Source organism: Oreochromis niloticus, linkage group LG3 (assembly GCF_001858045.2).
Source record: "Oreochromis niloticus isolate F11D_XX linkage group LG3, O_niloticus_UMD_NMBU, whole genome shotgun sequence".
NCBI classification, from domain to species: domain Eukaryota; kingdom Metazoa; phylum Chordata; class Actinopteri; order Cichliformes; family Cichlidae; genus Oreochromis; species Oreochromis niloticus.
Window position 1 is genome coordinate 9,242,008 of NC_031967.2, and position 14,816 is coordinate 9,256,823.

The 14,816-nt window shown below is 36.5% G+C and overlaps 2 protein-coding genes across 2 annotated transcripts; both read right to left on the reverse strand.

Moving 5' to 3' along the window:
- Positions 1–3,690: 3,690 nt before the first annotated feature.
- On the reverse strand, positions 3,691–4,902 carry LOC109195854 (pancreatic secretory granule membrane major glycoprotein GP2). Its single transcript, XM_019348616.2, has 2 exons — positions 4,213–4,902; positions 3,691–4,087 (listed from the first exon to the last, which is right to left on the reverse strand). Exons 1-2 carry the CDS (start codon positions 4,598–4,600, stop codon positions 3,801–3,803), a joined length of 675 nt encoding a protein of 224 aa, XP_019204161.1. The 5' UTR covers positions 4,601–4,902; the 3' UTR covers positions 3,691–3,800.
- Positions 4,903–5,260: 358 nt separating this feature from the next.
- LOC109195243 (macrophage mannose receptor 1-like) lies at positions 5,261–11,126 on the reverse strand. Its single transcript, XM_025900437.1, has 8 exons — positions 11,038–11,126; positions 10,839–10,881; positions 9,472–9,639; positions 9,097–9,330; positions 8,799–8,898; positions 8,232–8,470; positions 7,731–7,823; positions 5,261–5,295 (listed from the first exon to the last, which is right to left on the reverse strand). The coding sequence occupies exons 2-8, from the start codon at positions 10,870–10,872 to the stop codon at positions 5,261–5,263; spliced, it is 903 nt and encodes a 300-aa protein (XP_025756222.1). The 5' UTR covers positions 10,873–10,881; positions 11,038–11,126.
- Between the last annotated feature and the right edge of the window lie 3,690 nt (positions 11,127–14,816).

The window sequence follows — 14,816 nt, forward strand, 5'->3', positions numbered from 1 at the left end:
ACTGTGTGATTTACTGGTCCATTTCCAGCTGGTGCACTGATGTTTGTCTCTGTACCATTAAACTGGAGAACAAAGCTGACATTGTTGTTGACTTTATTCCACTGCAGAGTGATGCTGGTTTCATTTTGTCCTGATGATATGAGGTTTTCTGCATTTGAAGGAGCTAAACAAAAGAATGAGAAAAATAAAGTAAGTTCAAAATTTCTTTAGAATTGATTTCTCGCTACTTAATAACACTTAATACTTTTATTGTTGATTTGAATCAATAATATGTGATAACATTATAAAGCAGTTTAAATAAATTCATTAACTTACCAGTGACTGCAGTAATGCTGACTCCACTGCTTCTGACGTTCTCAAACACAGAGTAGAGAGTGAATGTGTATTTAGTTCCAGCAGTGAGAGATGAGACTGTGTGATTTACTGGTCCATTTCCAGCTGGTGCACTGATGTTTGTCTCTGTACCATTAAACTGGAGAACAAAGCTGACATTGTTGTTGACTTTATTCCACTGCAGAGTGATGCTGGTTTCATTTTGTCCTGATGATATGAGGTTTTCTGCATTTGAAGGAGCTAAACAAAGAATGAGAAAAATAAAGTAAGTTCAAAATTTCTTTAGAATTGATTTCTCGCTACTTAATAACACTTAATAATTTTATTGTTGATTTTAATCAATAATATGTGATAACATTGTGATGCAGGTTAAATAAATTCATCAACTTACCAGTGACTGCAGCAATGCTGATTCCACTGCTTCTGACGTTCTCAAACACAGAGTAGAGAGTGAATGTGTATCGAGTTCCAGCAGTGAGAGATGAGACTGTGTGATTTACTGGTCCATTTCCAGCTGGTGCACTGATGTTTGTCTCTGTACCATTAAAGTGGAGAACAAAGCTGACATTGTTGTTGACTTTATTCCACTGCAGAGTGATGCTGGTTTCATTTTGTCCTGATGATATGAGGTTTTGTGCATTTGAAGGAGCTAAACAAAAGAATGAGAAAAATAAAGTAAGTTCAAAATTTCTTTAGAATTGATTTCTCGCTACTTAATAACACTTAATACTTTTATTGTTGATTTGAATCAATAATATGTGATAACATTATAAAGCAGTTTAAATAAATTCATTAACTGACCAGTGACTGCAGTAATGCTGACTCCACTGCTTCTGACGTTCTCAAACACAGAGTAGAGAGTGAATGTGTATTTAGTTCCAGCAGTGAGAGATGAGACTGTGTGATTTACTGGTCCATTTCCAGCTGGTGCACTGATGTTTGTCTCTGTACCATTAAAGTGGAGAACAAAGCTGACATTGTTGTTGACTTTATTCCACTGCAGAGTGATGCTGGTTTCATTTTGTCCTGATGATATGAGGTTTTCTGCATTTGAAGGAGCTAAACAAAAGAATGAGAAAAATAAAGTAAGTTCAAATTTCTTTAGAATTGATTTCTCGCTACTTAATAACACTTAATACTTTTATTGTTGATTTTAATCAATAATATGTGATAACATTGTGATGCAGTTTAAATAAATTCATCAACTTACCAGTGACTGCAGCAATGCTGATTCCACTGCTTCTGACGTTCTCAAACACAGAGTAGAGAGTGAATGTGTATTGTGTTCCAGCAGTGAGAGATGAGACTGTGTGATTTACTGGTCCATTTCCAGCTGGTGCACTGATGTTTGTCTCTGTACCATTAAACTGGAGAACAAAGCTGACATTGTTGTTGACTTTATTCCACTGCAGAGTGATGCTGGTTTCATTTTGTCCTGATGATATGAGGTTTTCTGCATTTGAAGGAGCTAAACAAAAGAATGAGAAAAATAAAGTAAGTTCAAAATTTCTTTAGAATTGATTTCTCGCTACTTAGTAACACTTAATACTTTTATTGTTGATTTTAATCAATAATATGTGATAACATTGTAAAGCAGTTTAAATAAATTCATTAACTTACCAGTGACTGCAGTAATGCTGACTCCACTGCTTCTGACGTTCTCAAACACAGAGTAGAGAGTGAATGTGTATTTAGTTCCAGCAGTGAGAGATGAGACTGTGTGATTTACTGGTCCATTTCCAGCTGGTGCACTGATGTTTGTCTCCGTACCATTAAACTGGAGAACAAAGCTGACATTGTTGTTGACTTTATTCCACTGCAGAGTGATGCTGGTTTCATTTTGTCCTGATGATATGAGGTTTTCTGCATTTGAAGGAGCTAAACAAAGAATGAGAAAATAAAGTAAGTTCAAAATTTCTTTAGAATTGATTTCTCGCTACTTAATAACACTTAATAATTTTATTGTTGATTTTAATCAATAATATGTGATAACATTGTAATGCAGTTTAAATAAATTCATTAACTGACCAGTGACTGCAGTAATGCTGACTCCACTGCTTCTGACGTTCTCGAACACAGAGTAGAGAGTGAATGTGTATTGAGTTCCAGCAGTGAGAGATGAGACTGTTTGATTCACTGGTCCATTTCCAGCTGGTGCACTGATGTTTGTCTCTGTACCATTAAACTGGAGAACAAAGCTGACATTGTTGTTGACTTTATTCCACTGCAGAGTGATGCTGGTTTCATTTTGTCTTGATGATATGAGGTTTTCTGCATTTGAAGGAGCTAAACGAAAAAATAAGTCAAATAAATAAGTTCAAAATTTGATTTCTTGGGCAGGCAAGTGAGTTGATCAGCACATTGCATCTGTTTTTTCAGTGGGTGTCTTGATAAGAACTTTTGCAGATTTTTATCTTTTCACTTGCATCACATGCATCCTGTCATAATTTTAAGTTAGAATGTGATGTTTTTTAAGTCTTACTATTTTTATTAAGAGTCAATCAGGTGAATACCTCTAGTATTTCTGCTATCTGACATATCTTACTGTGTTGACGCGAATGAGTAAGTCGGCGTGGCACTCAGTGGGCACACCATTGAGTGCTTTATAAGCTGAGTGAAAGAATTTAAGGTAATTATCTGTTCATCTGGCAGCCAGTGAAGTAATGGAGCCAGTACTGGGTTCATAAGTACAAACATCTGTATAGGTGTGATGTCTCTGGCTGCTACATACTGAACAAGTTGATAATGATAATTTTTGGTCCTACAAATAGAGTATTATCGTAGTCTAATCTGCTTGATATGAATGCATATCTCTAGCAATCTCTAAGAGTCAGTGTGAGAAAACTAACTTCCTAGCAAAGTGAACTGCAGAGACAAGCTTTCTCTTTTAACGTAGAGTTTATCTTTATAAGTAATGACAGAAATAATTGATTTAGTTATAAAACTGAGCTTTTCATAACACATGCAAAATTTTATTGAACAGTTAATGTAAAAATGAAATGGTCGGAAATTGGTCCAAAAACACTTTTTAAATACAAATAAGATACTAACTTGAGGGTGGACCCACCCAGAGTCTCTTTCTTCCTGGGTAATAACTGGCAGAGGGCCATAATGAAACTGTCCCCTATCTGTTTCTCAAAATTTGCATCTGTCAGGTTACAGCTGAATAATTAATTTTAAATTTGGTTTTTAAATCTATAATTTCACCTTAATCTATTCTAATTAATGTTCACATTTGATAAATGATGACCACAGACAGTATAAAAAATCAAATCCAATCAAATTGATACTGTCTGTGATCATGACAGAGTGGCCCAAGGTAATTAAAATGACTCTTTTCTTCCACATTGTTTTGACACCAGCATCATCATGGTTGCAGAAGTTGTGAGATCCATACCCTGAGTGGTAGCATTCAGAGAGTGTTGACTCACTGCCTGTGCATGCAACATCGGCTAACCAGATGGGTCCTATGCCCTGTCCAAATAGTGCATTTTGCGGTGCTGAGTGGACCCAGCCACAGCCAAGCTGTCTACACATTCCACCTGAGCATCCCAGTAATCATCACACACTGTCCCCCATTGTCCACTGTGGAAGAGCTCCACCATACCAGAGAAGGAGCTGTTTTCTCCATTAACCAGACGGACCTCCCCCTTACCTGCTGTGCTGCTGCTCACTGCTGTTGTAGCATTGATATTAACCTGAGTGGCTGGAGACGTTGTGGTTGAAGGAACTTCAGGGTCTGTTCCATTCACCTCTATTTAAAGTTAAAAATAAATACAAGTACTGCAGTCATGCTGGTGTTGTGAACAGGTGAATTTAAGGAAAACTTGATAAATATGAATTTGATATAGTGTAGTAATACTTAAAGTATAACAATACCTGCACAGTATGCAAGATAGCACGTGACTGGCTTTTCAAGTTTGTAGACATAGTAGTTTCCATAGCAGAGTTTGACTTGGATCGTGTGTGAGTTAAAATAGCAGCAACTGCCAAGCCAAGTATTGCACACAGTGCGATTCACAATTTCACCAACCTGTGTGGGATGACTTTCGTTTATCCACAAAGGTGCATGGGTCCCACACCTGAGTGAGTCTATGCACCTCTCTGGAATACGAGCACTGGATTGCCCCAGATACAGGCGATACCAGCCTTGCCAGTCAATATCACGATCACAGTGTAGGTCCTGAATGTTTGTATTATTTGTTGACCGCCAATCATTATTCAGAGCAGTATAGTTCTGACAGGGGTCAAAGCACTGGGAATTCATGCAGTCAACACCTGCAGGACAAACAAGCACTTTGTATTACAAGCCAAATCATCTTTATTGATACAGCACTGTATTCTATGCTTGAGGTACTTTGCCAACTATCACATAAACAATCACACCCTGGTGGATGCATTGGACACATGGTAAAGGGTTCTTGCCCAAGAACCCTTTAGCTTGCGTCCCTTTAGCAGGACTTGAACAATGAACCTTCGGATTGGTTTGGGTGGACGACCAATTTTCATACATGTGGATGAAACGTACCACTTGGGTTGCTTCATTTAAATACTGCAGTTGGGACTATAGAGGCATTTTGCCACATGCATGAACAAAAACTATTAAGTATTTTAATTAGTAAAGATCAATTTGAAGAACTGAACTTCATTTATTGAGATAGAGAAATCAATGTATTTGCCTATTATGCTCCGATGACCAATCATGGCAGAACGGAATCCCGGTGATGACAGGATTTAGGACAAGACACCCCTCCAGACACTGGTGGTGAAGATGAAGACTGAGATTTGAATAGAGCTCTGGCTGTGGTGTCTGAGGTGAAGATGGGGAGGAGGTGGGTTGCATGAAAGAAAGTCTAAAGGGGTGCATGGTGGTGAGCACAGATTTAAACCACACAAAGCAGAGGCTGATTGGATCAGAGAAGGTGGGCTAGAAGATGATTGGACTTGATGTCAGCATTGAGACTGACAGCATGGGAAAATGGTTATCATGTAAAGAACAGAAAACCAATCGAACACCCAGGAAAGCAGGAAGATGAGTGATTACAAATTGTCTTGATAAATTTCCACATGGGCTTCATAAGTTTTCATCATGACTGAGGTGAGTCTAATTTTCAAGATTTTTTAAGCTTTCCAAGCCCCTCAGCAATTTCCTGATCATGGAAAATGTCCTCACTATCCTGACTCACTGTGAAATGAAGCCTCACAGTTTTCACACGAAAGAATCATTATGGTCTAAAGTTTATTCAGACCACTTTTCACGTGGATTTGGTGAGCCTGTGAGGAAGAGTATGTCAAAGTACAAAACATGACATTTCGTGTTCCCACTATTTGGTGCTCTAAGTATCCCTTACTATTGGCTTAAAGATGTGGTCAAGTTGGGACTGTTTTCAGACAGTTTGTAGCATACAATACCCATACTTTACAGGAATTTCCTTCTTTATGGGGACACATATAACTTCGCCATGTTGACAGAGTCATGACTTTTCATAAAAACTCACAATACAGTTACACCAACTCCTTAAGGCTTTCCTGATCAAATTTTAGATGGCTCTGGTCAACCTGATTGGATCTGTGTAGGAAAGTGTTAAATGTTTAATTTTGTGTTCCCACTAGATGGCACTATGATCCATGTTAAGTTCAGCACCAGCACCCTCTCAGTAATGAGATGTTTGATTCAGATAACAAACTACATTAAAAAAAAAATGCATATTCAGTTCAGGTTCCTGGCATCTTAAATTGAAACACTGCTTAAATTGAAGTAAAAAAAAAAACCCAAAACAAAATTTATTTGCCATTATAGATCAAATTATTAGTCCACGTTATTGCTGCTAAAGCTGCTTCTAAAAGCCTTTTTTGTATTTTATCTTAGTTTTTTGTGAAATAAATAATTAAATTATGTGAATATAATAACTGACCAGTGACTGCAGTAATGCTGACTCCACTGCTTCTGACGTTCTCAAACACAGAGTAGAGAGTGAATGTGTATTGAGTTCCAGCGGTGAGAGATGAGACTGTTTGATTCACTGGTCCATTTCCAGCTGGTGCACTGATGTTTGTCTCTGTACCATTAAACTGGAGAATAAAGCTGACATTGCTGTTGACTTTATTCCACTGCAGAGTGATGCTGCTCTCAGTTTGTGCAAATGACATGAAGCTGTCTGTGTTTAGAGGAGCTGAGAAAGAAAAATATTCATAGCAAGTTCAGTCAGTGAAAGTTCAGTATATTTAAGACCAAAATTGTTGCTGGTCTCATGACTAAGAAAAATGTCCTATTACCAGTCTTTTAAATTAAATCAACTATTTAAAGACAAAGTTCTTACATTACTTTATCTTTTTCAAAAATTTCCCAGCTGCAGCTTAAGACACCAGATGGTACATTTTAAGTTTTGACTTCTTAAAGGTTTTAAAAGATTCAAAAATTGTATTTTCCACACTCTTATCATCATGTCCTTTGAAAAATGAGATGTGAAAACAAACTATTTGTGTAAATATCCCCACCTCAGAAGACAACATACTAAGATAACACAATTCACTAATTCAATTCAATAATTTAAGCTCCCACAAACACCTGTAGAAATTTTTTTATCATCTGTATATAACCTGCTCAGCAGAGAATGCACATTATAAAATAAATACATATAACAATGAGTTGGAAAATAAAATTACAGACGAGGATTAGAAAGCAGTCTGAGCTGTACGTCTTACTCTGAAGAAACACTTCATATCAACACTCTATAACTGGTTGATCTGAACATATATAACTCCTGGCAAGTTATAAAGCTATACCAGATACAATTTCATTGGGTATGGCAATGTATAAAGACAGAACACCTCTAGAAAAACATAGTATATTGTTAGATTTGTTCTTGACAGGAAAAAATGAAAAAAATTCAGAAGTTGTTTGGATATGGACATAAACATTATAATGTAAAATAACTTTTTTCGTCTTAATTTCTATTTTCTGTCTGTTGTTTTTATTGTTTTATTGATAAGACGTTTGGTAGATGCATTTCATCTGCACTGTCAATTAAACCCGAGCCACCAGTATTATAACAAAAACTCTTTTGCCATAAAGTGTGATCATCACTGCTGGTTAAAAAGAGTACACTTCTTGACATTGATCTATGTAATCTCAGGTAAATATTTGCACATACTGTCTACTGTTTCATATATATATATATACACACACATATATATGCAGAAAATAGAATGGGGGGATACAGTGAGCAAGAAATGTAGTATCATACCAGTGACTGCAGTAATGCTGACTCCACTGCTTCTGACGTTCTCAAACACAGAGTAGAGAGTGAATGTGTACTGAGTTCCAGCAGTGAGAGATGAGACTGTGTGAGTTACTGGTCCATTTCCAGCTGGTGCACTGATGTTTGTCTCTGTACCATTAAACTGGAGAACAAAGCTGACATTGTTGCTGATCTTATTCCACTGCAGAGTGATGCTGGTCTCAGTTTGTCCTGTTAGTCTGAACGTCACTGTAAAAGACAGAAACAACAAAAACTGTTTTGCCAGTGTTTGTGAAATCCTTAGCTATTTGTTTGGTGCCATTTTAACAAAGCCCAATAATCACTTTGCAGATACTGTTTTTAAAATTACATCAGTAGATTAGCACTGTATTTAGCTGGCATGCAAACTGTGAAGAACTGTATATTCTAATATAGTATATAATATTAAAATGATTGTGTCTGCTTTTGTTTCATGTACAAAATATAAATATAAACATCTTTTTCACTGGCACTTTTATCTTACAGGACTACTTGTTCCCAAACCAAAAGTACTGGTTTGACTATGAGTATTCAGTAGCAAACAGGTGCATGGTAAACTGCCTTAACTCAAAAATGAATATCTATTCAGTATATGAGCGTAGAAATTGGATCTATTACTTGTAGTAAAACAGATGGATGGAAAGTTGTTAGAGCACAATTCATCCGACCATCGTCCTGAGTCACTGAAATCTGCAGCAACACACTGCTCATTTCCAGAGTCTGGTTGCCCACTGGCCCAGTATTGAAATAGATAGTCACTCCCATCAGACCACACCTTTTCTCGATACAGACCAATCCACACAAAGCTTCCATTTGCTGTGACCGTGATCTTTTGATTTTCTGTCTGATTTCGTATACTGCAAGAAGAAGAGTTGGATTTTTAAAGCAGAAGTAAAACAACTGACACTTCAACATGCAACACATTTTCCAATGTATTATTAGAACTTATTTAAATTATTTTGAAATAAAGTGCATTTAATGGCTCTTTCAAGATTTGGTGTCAACCAGCAACAAAGAGGGGAACAGCAGTCTTACATATGACAAACACCTTTTTGTGTAGTATATTTTCATCATTTTCTATTACCTTAAACAATAAAAAAGACTAAAACAAAAGTAGGTAACCAACTAATCAGCTAATGGCCCTGACATAATAAACAGAAAAGTCTTCTTTAGTGAATACTATACCTGGCTAGATCAACGTAATTATTCCTGCAGAAACTCTGAGCATCAGTCCAATTTACAGCAATGTCAACCTTAACAAAGGATGCTTCACCATTTATTGTACCTGCAAATATACAGAAATAATGAACCAGTAGACTGATAGGTTGGACTTGCCGATGACATAGTTTCAATAAAATGTGTGTGGAGTTCAGCAAATGAAAAGGAAGACCTAATAGTAGATTTATGATCTAGACTGAATAGGTCAAAATGTTTAAGGAGAAATATTTGACACATTGTTAATTTTTACTCCATGTAAACTCACCATTATAGCACACAAAGGAGTAGTTATTGCCACAATAGCGATCATCCCATTCACCATTGTATGAATTCCCACTTAAAAGTGCCACACAGTACTGTTGCTGTCCATTAAGATTGTTGGGCGAACCTGGGTACCAGTTTCTAAATGCTGCCTCTCCTACACCATAGAAGCTGCTGTCATTTAGGGACCATCTCCAACTGTTCTGCAGGTCATCATGGAGACCTATCCATGCCTTCCCTGTTTAAAAAGATGCAGTTTGTTGTTTTGTGTATTCCTTTAAGGTTTCTCAAGAATTTGGTTGTTGTCAGCTTATTGTGAATGTATATATTTTTTACAGTTTGTTATGTAATATTTTTATTTCCAATATTAAACACTCACCTGTGTTTGGTGCAATGCTTGTGACAGCATAAAGATCAGCTGTGTTTTCTATGGTCGCCAGGTCAGTGAAGACATTTCTGCAGTGACTCTGTGCATCTGTCCATGTCTTTGAGGTGCTCACAAAGTAGTACTGACGAGTCTGACTAAAGGCAACACTAACCAGTGCTCCTGAAATAAGGCATTATTAAATTATGTAGCATTATGAATTATGTAGAATGTATATGTTATTTAACAAAATAATATAAAAGGGAATATGAATCAGATATATTATTAGAAATATTACTTCATGGTTTCACAAAGTGTCTTAATTGGTGATATGATTTTTGTATTTCACCATAAATCTACATCAAGAAAATACCTCCTTCAATACCATGTCATTGACTTTAATATACTTTTACATACCTGTGTTATATAACATTAATGAATGCTGCACTAAACCTAGACTAAACAGCACTGAATTTAAAATCTAAAGCTGAGACAATTTGTCCTCTGCAGGCATAGCTAGAGCTACCTTCAGTTTCACGCTCATAAAAACCATTGAACAGGTTTACATAACTGTGGGGAAGTACGCCTCAGACAGTATTCATAACTGATTGAAATCTGTATTATATTTTAATTAATTTAGTTCTTTTTGTCATAGTTTTAAGTAAAATCTAAAATTAATACTACAGCATCAAATCCAGATGTCCTCTAGAGCAGCGGTCTCCAACCTTTTTTGCACCATGGACCGATTTATGTCCGACAATACTTTCACGGACCGACCTTTAAGGTGTCGCGTCTAAATACAACAAAATAAAACCAGTACCAGTGCCAAAAAAGAACATTTATTCATAACATATAGGAAAAGACCCAGGGAAACCAAGTTAACAATAGAAGCAATAAAAAAAAACGATAAAAACCCCTGAAAACCATAAATTTCACACCCGAGCCTCAACCCAAGCCATGGCAGGTGTTCTGGGAATCCATCCTACCTGAAAAAACATCCTACCCAATGTTTCTGCACAGACGCGGCTCACGCGCACAAAACCAACGCCGAATTAACTTCTTTTTCTCTCACCCATCCGGAATACTTCTTAAGGTTATGGTTAGGGTTATGGTTAGGGGTAGGGTTAGGTTTAGTTGCAAGTCACCGTCAAATTTTAGTAGGAGGGTTTCTCAGAATACCGGTACCAAACGACCGGTCCGTGGCCAACTGGTTGGGGACTGCTGCTCAAGAATACATTTACGACTGATACAGCTTTTTATTTTTTTCAAGCTGACCACTCTGTTGCAGTTACATGTTATCTAGAAACACATGTATGTAGGTAGGATTAAAGGAAGACTTTTGACCTGTAACGATTTTTTTAAATAGAAAAAGAGGCACCAACCTGTGAACACCAGGATGATCAGTCTATAATCCATAAGTCCAAACTATGAAAAAAGCCAGAATGTTAAACTGTTTAATGTAAAATGAATATATCTTTGCTACTATAAATATAACATATGTGTGGATGTGCAGATGTGGAAACAGATCCTTAGAAAACATTCCAGTTAAATATGTTAGATATATAGATATATAGTTCTTACCGATTCTTAGAAAAAAATACTCCAAGTGCCCCTTAGGATTCATTGAGCATGACAATGTCAGGGTTTATTAGTGCTCAGCTTCTGCTGTGACTATTTAAAGATCATCCTTGTGGGTGTAGCTAAAACTAAAGGAAGTAAAACGGATTCTTCTGTCACAAATCATTTGACAAAACTATCAGGAAGTAAAATATAAACTTAACTTGAATCTGATAACAGCAACATGTCTCAACAAAGTTGGCATGTGTGCAACAAAACGCAAAAACTTAGGTAATACAAAAAAATGCAGGAGGAACATTTTGCAACTAAGCAGGATAATTGGCAACAGGTCAGAAACATGACTGGGCATAAAAAAGAGCATATTAGAAATGTAGAGAAGCAAAGATGGACAGTCACTAATAGTTCACCATGCCATCCACAAATGCAGGTTAAAGCTTTATCATTCTGAGAAAAAGCCATATGTGAATATGATGCACAAACACTGCTATCTTCTTTGAGCCTTATTTAAACTTGAGGCAAGGTGGAAAACTGTTCTGTGGACAGACAAATAAAAATGTAAAAACATAGACTCCATATCCTCTGGACTAAAGAGGAGAGAGACCATCCAGCTGTTTCAGCTTTTTATCTGTGCTCGGTTCAAAAGCCTGCACGTCTGACTATATGGCAGATTAAGGGCAGATTAGCTGCTTGTTGACATTGCCAGTAAACCTTGTTAACTGAGCTACTGTGGCTGTATATTAAACACTATAATATAAGACAGCTCTATAAGAAAAAATATTCAGGACAAGTACAACAACCTGGTTGCACAGCAGGAACTACAGAATATAGAAGAGTTTAGGAAAAGTCTGATGCCACAGCAGGCTATATTCACAAAAGCAAAATAAAAAAGCTGTAGTGAAAGAAAGTTATTATTATTAAAAAGCTTAGAAACATGGTGTTTAACCAGATGCTTACTCTGAATGGCATTACATTGGCCTCCAGTAACACTGTGAGGAATGTTGGGGTCATTTTTGACCAAGATATATAATTCAGTGTGCATATTAAACAAATACGTAGGACTGCTTTTTTGTATTTGCACAATATCTCAAAAATTTGAAACGTGTTGTTTCATTCTGGTGCTGAAAAATTAATTCATAAGTTATTTATTAGTTCTAGAATGGACTGTTGTTACATACTATTATCCAGTTGTTCTCAAAACTTCCTGAAATGTCTTTGGGTGACCCCAAAATGCTGCAGTGAGAGTACTGTCAAGTCATGTCTCCGTGATTTTTCATGGGCATTCTGGCAATATTTACTGCCACTGAAGATCTGGCAGTATATTCAGTGGAAAGAACTAGAAGGAACTGCTTAAAAAAAGATTACAGCTTATGTGGGAAAAAAGTACTGCATAGCTTTTAATCTCTTATTAAATATTGCATTGACCATTTTTAAACGGAGGGCAGTCTTATAGTCAATCCTGATTACCTAAACTCAAGATCTTGGCTCAGAAAAATATTTAATCTGTAATTAGTAATAATTAAATGTCAACCTGCCAACCTTTCGCCTTGTCACCTGCTCCTTTTAGTGTTTTGAGTGCTCTTCTTTAAGGAAATAAAGCATCTGTTGGGGTTTTCCCTAGCAAATGCTTAATGCTAGTTGCATAACTCCTCACTCCTCATAACTCCTCACTTTCTTTTATTTTGCCAGCTAGACATATTTGTTAATTAAAACAACACAATTTGGCCCAATCACAATATTCATATGGCTTTGACGTATGTATTTTTGTGTTTATAGTTTATAATCTGATGCGACGCGATAAACGTGTCTAACGTTGTGAGTTACTAGAAACAAACCCTCATGTTATATATCTTCTGTTCTGGACACCATATTGATCAAAGTGACTGCATTAAAACTAAAAACTTGACTTTTTGCCTGCAAACAGTGTTAGAGGGCATCTGCTCCTATCAGAATGTAACTAGAAGACTTTCTTAGATTCTTACTCCTTGTTAAGTGGGAAGTCGGAGGTAAATTATTCAACTAAAAGTATACTACGGTATTTATAGTCTTGATCTTGTAAGCCTGGCTACTACTGTAAACCATCTTTTCCTCAAAGAACAAACTAGGTCCGACAGCCAGAACAACCTATTAAATCTTTTGTCATAGTAGCTAGAGATTGATGACATACTTGCAGTGAACACATTCCCAATAAAACAGCAATAATATTTAACTCAGTCCATATTTTTAATTGCTTAAAAAGGCTTCTTTTGATAGTGAAGGCTGCTGACCCCTTGGCTAAAAGAAATTATGTCTTTTATATGGAAAATTACAAAAACATAATATATACTGAAATATCTTAAATAAACCGACTTACCCATTGCTTCTAAAATGTTACTGAAAAATATCGCAGAAATCATAATATAGATAATATGGACAGTGTAGTAATTTTCACGTCTACTTTAAAATTGCTCTTCTGTCCACAGCAACTTTCAAATAGTAGTGAAAAAACTCAAAGAGATCTGATCATACAGCCAATGGATTGTTTTTATCTTGTCTGGCATGCATGTACTTGTTTTGTTAACACAGCTGCGGCTTAAAGTGAACATACCTGGCAACTATCTGGGCAAACAACATTCTTCAGCATATTAAAAGTAGCTGTCCTGACAAATTATGGTTATCTTAGTGTATTCATACCTTGACAGTTTTTTTTTTTTTTTTTTTTATCAGATGCTAACATTATGCTTACTGGTACAGTGCAAGGTTTGAGATGAGTCAGGAGGGTTTCAGGCCCAACAGAGAATTAATTTCCTTAAGATGCATGCAAAATTAACCTGGTAAAGGGGAATATGCTTCATCTATTTAGCAGCAAAGAATGCAATGAAGATGTTCAAACTGCCAAGTAGTAAACAGAATAAGGTAATAGTGATAGCCTGCTGGTTGTCCTCTGTGACACTTCAGCACACATGCATAAATAGATACTTTAGACAGAAACATTTGGCTCTGTTTTACTGATTTAGATTGAAGTACATGTGCAGCTGCCATAAAAATAAGAAATAATAACAACACTGAGAAAAAGTCATTAGCTTTGCATATACAGCTCCATACAACTCCATAGTACTTATCTATTCTTATCCCTAATATGGGTGCAGCACTGGTGTAATTAAATGTAATTCCAGCAAGAGGTGCTCTAACTCAAATTTATATATTAGCCCATTTATTCACAGTAATAAAAGTTATAAGCATCATACAAAACAATTTAGAAACATACTGTAGTACCAGTATCACGATAGTTTTCACAACAATTTCCTGGAAACTAACTTTCCACGGTACACATTTTAAAGCATCTGTAGAGCAGATAAACATCGAATATGCCACACCCACGAGCTTAGTAAGTCAGCAATCCAGGAAGTATTGTGCATGTGAAAAATACCGGCTACGACGAATGTAACTGTGGATGATTATTAGGTTGGTCATTAAGTTACCCACAAACACGCACACACCTCATTCCCCTTTCCTATCAAGGTGCCATTGCGCCTGTGCGCCCGGAGACTGGAAGAGACGACTGGGAGATGCTGCCTTCATTGTTTCGGGAAATCTGTACATCTATCTATCCAGAGGTGGCAGAAGTACAGAAATTCTGCACTCAAGTAGAAGTACAGGTAATTGTGTTAAAAAACTTCTCGGGTAAAATTGGAAGTACTGATTAAACTTCTTTACTCAAGTAAACGTGAAAAAAGTACAGGCTCTGAAATGTACTTAAAGTAAGAAAGTAAAGGTGGCTCCTTGAAGAAATTTTCTGCCATTTT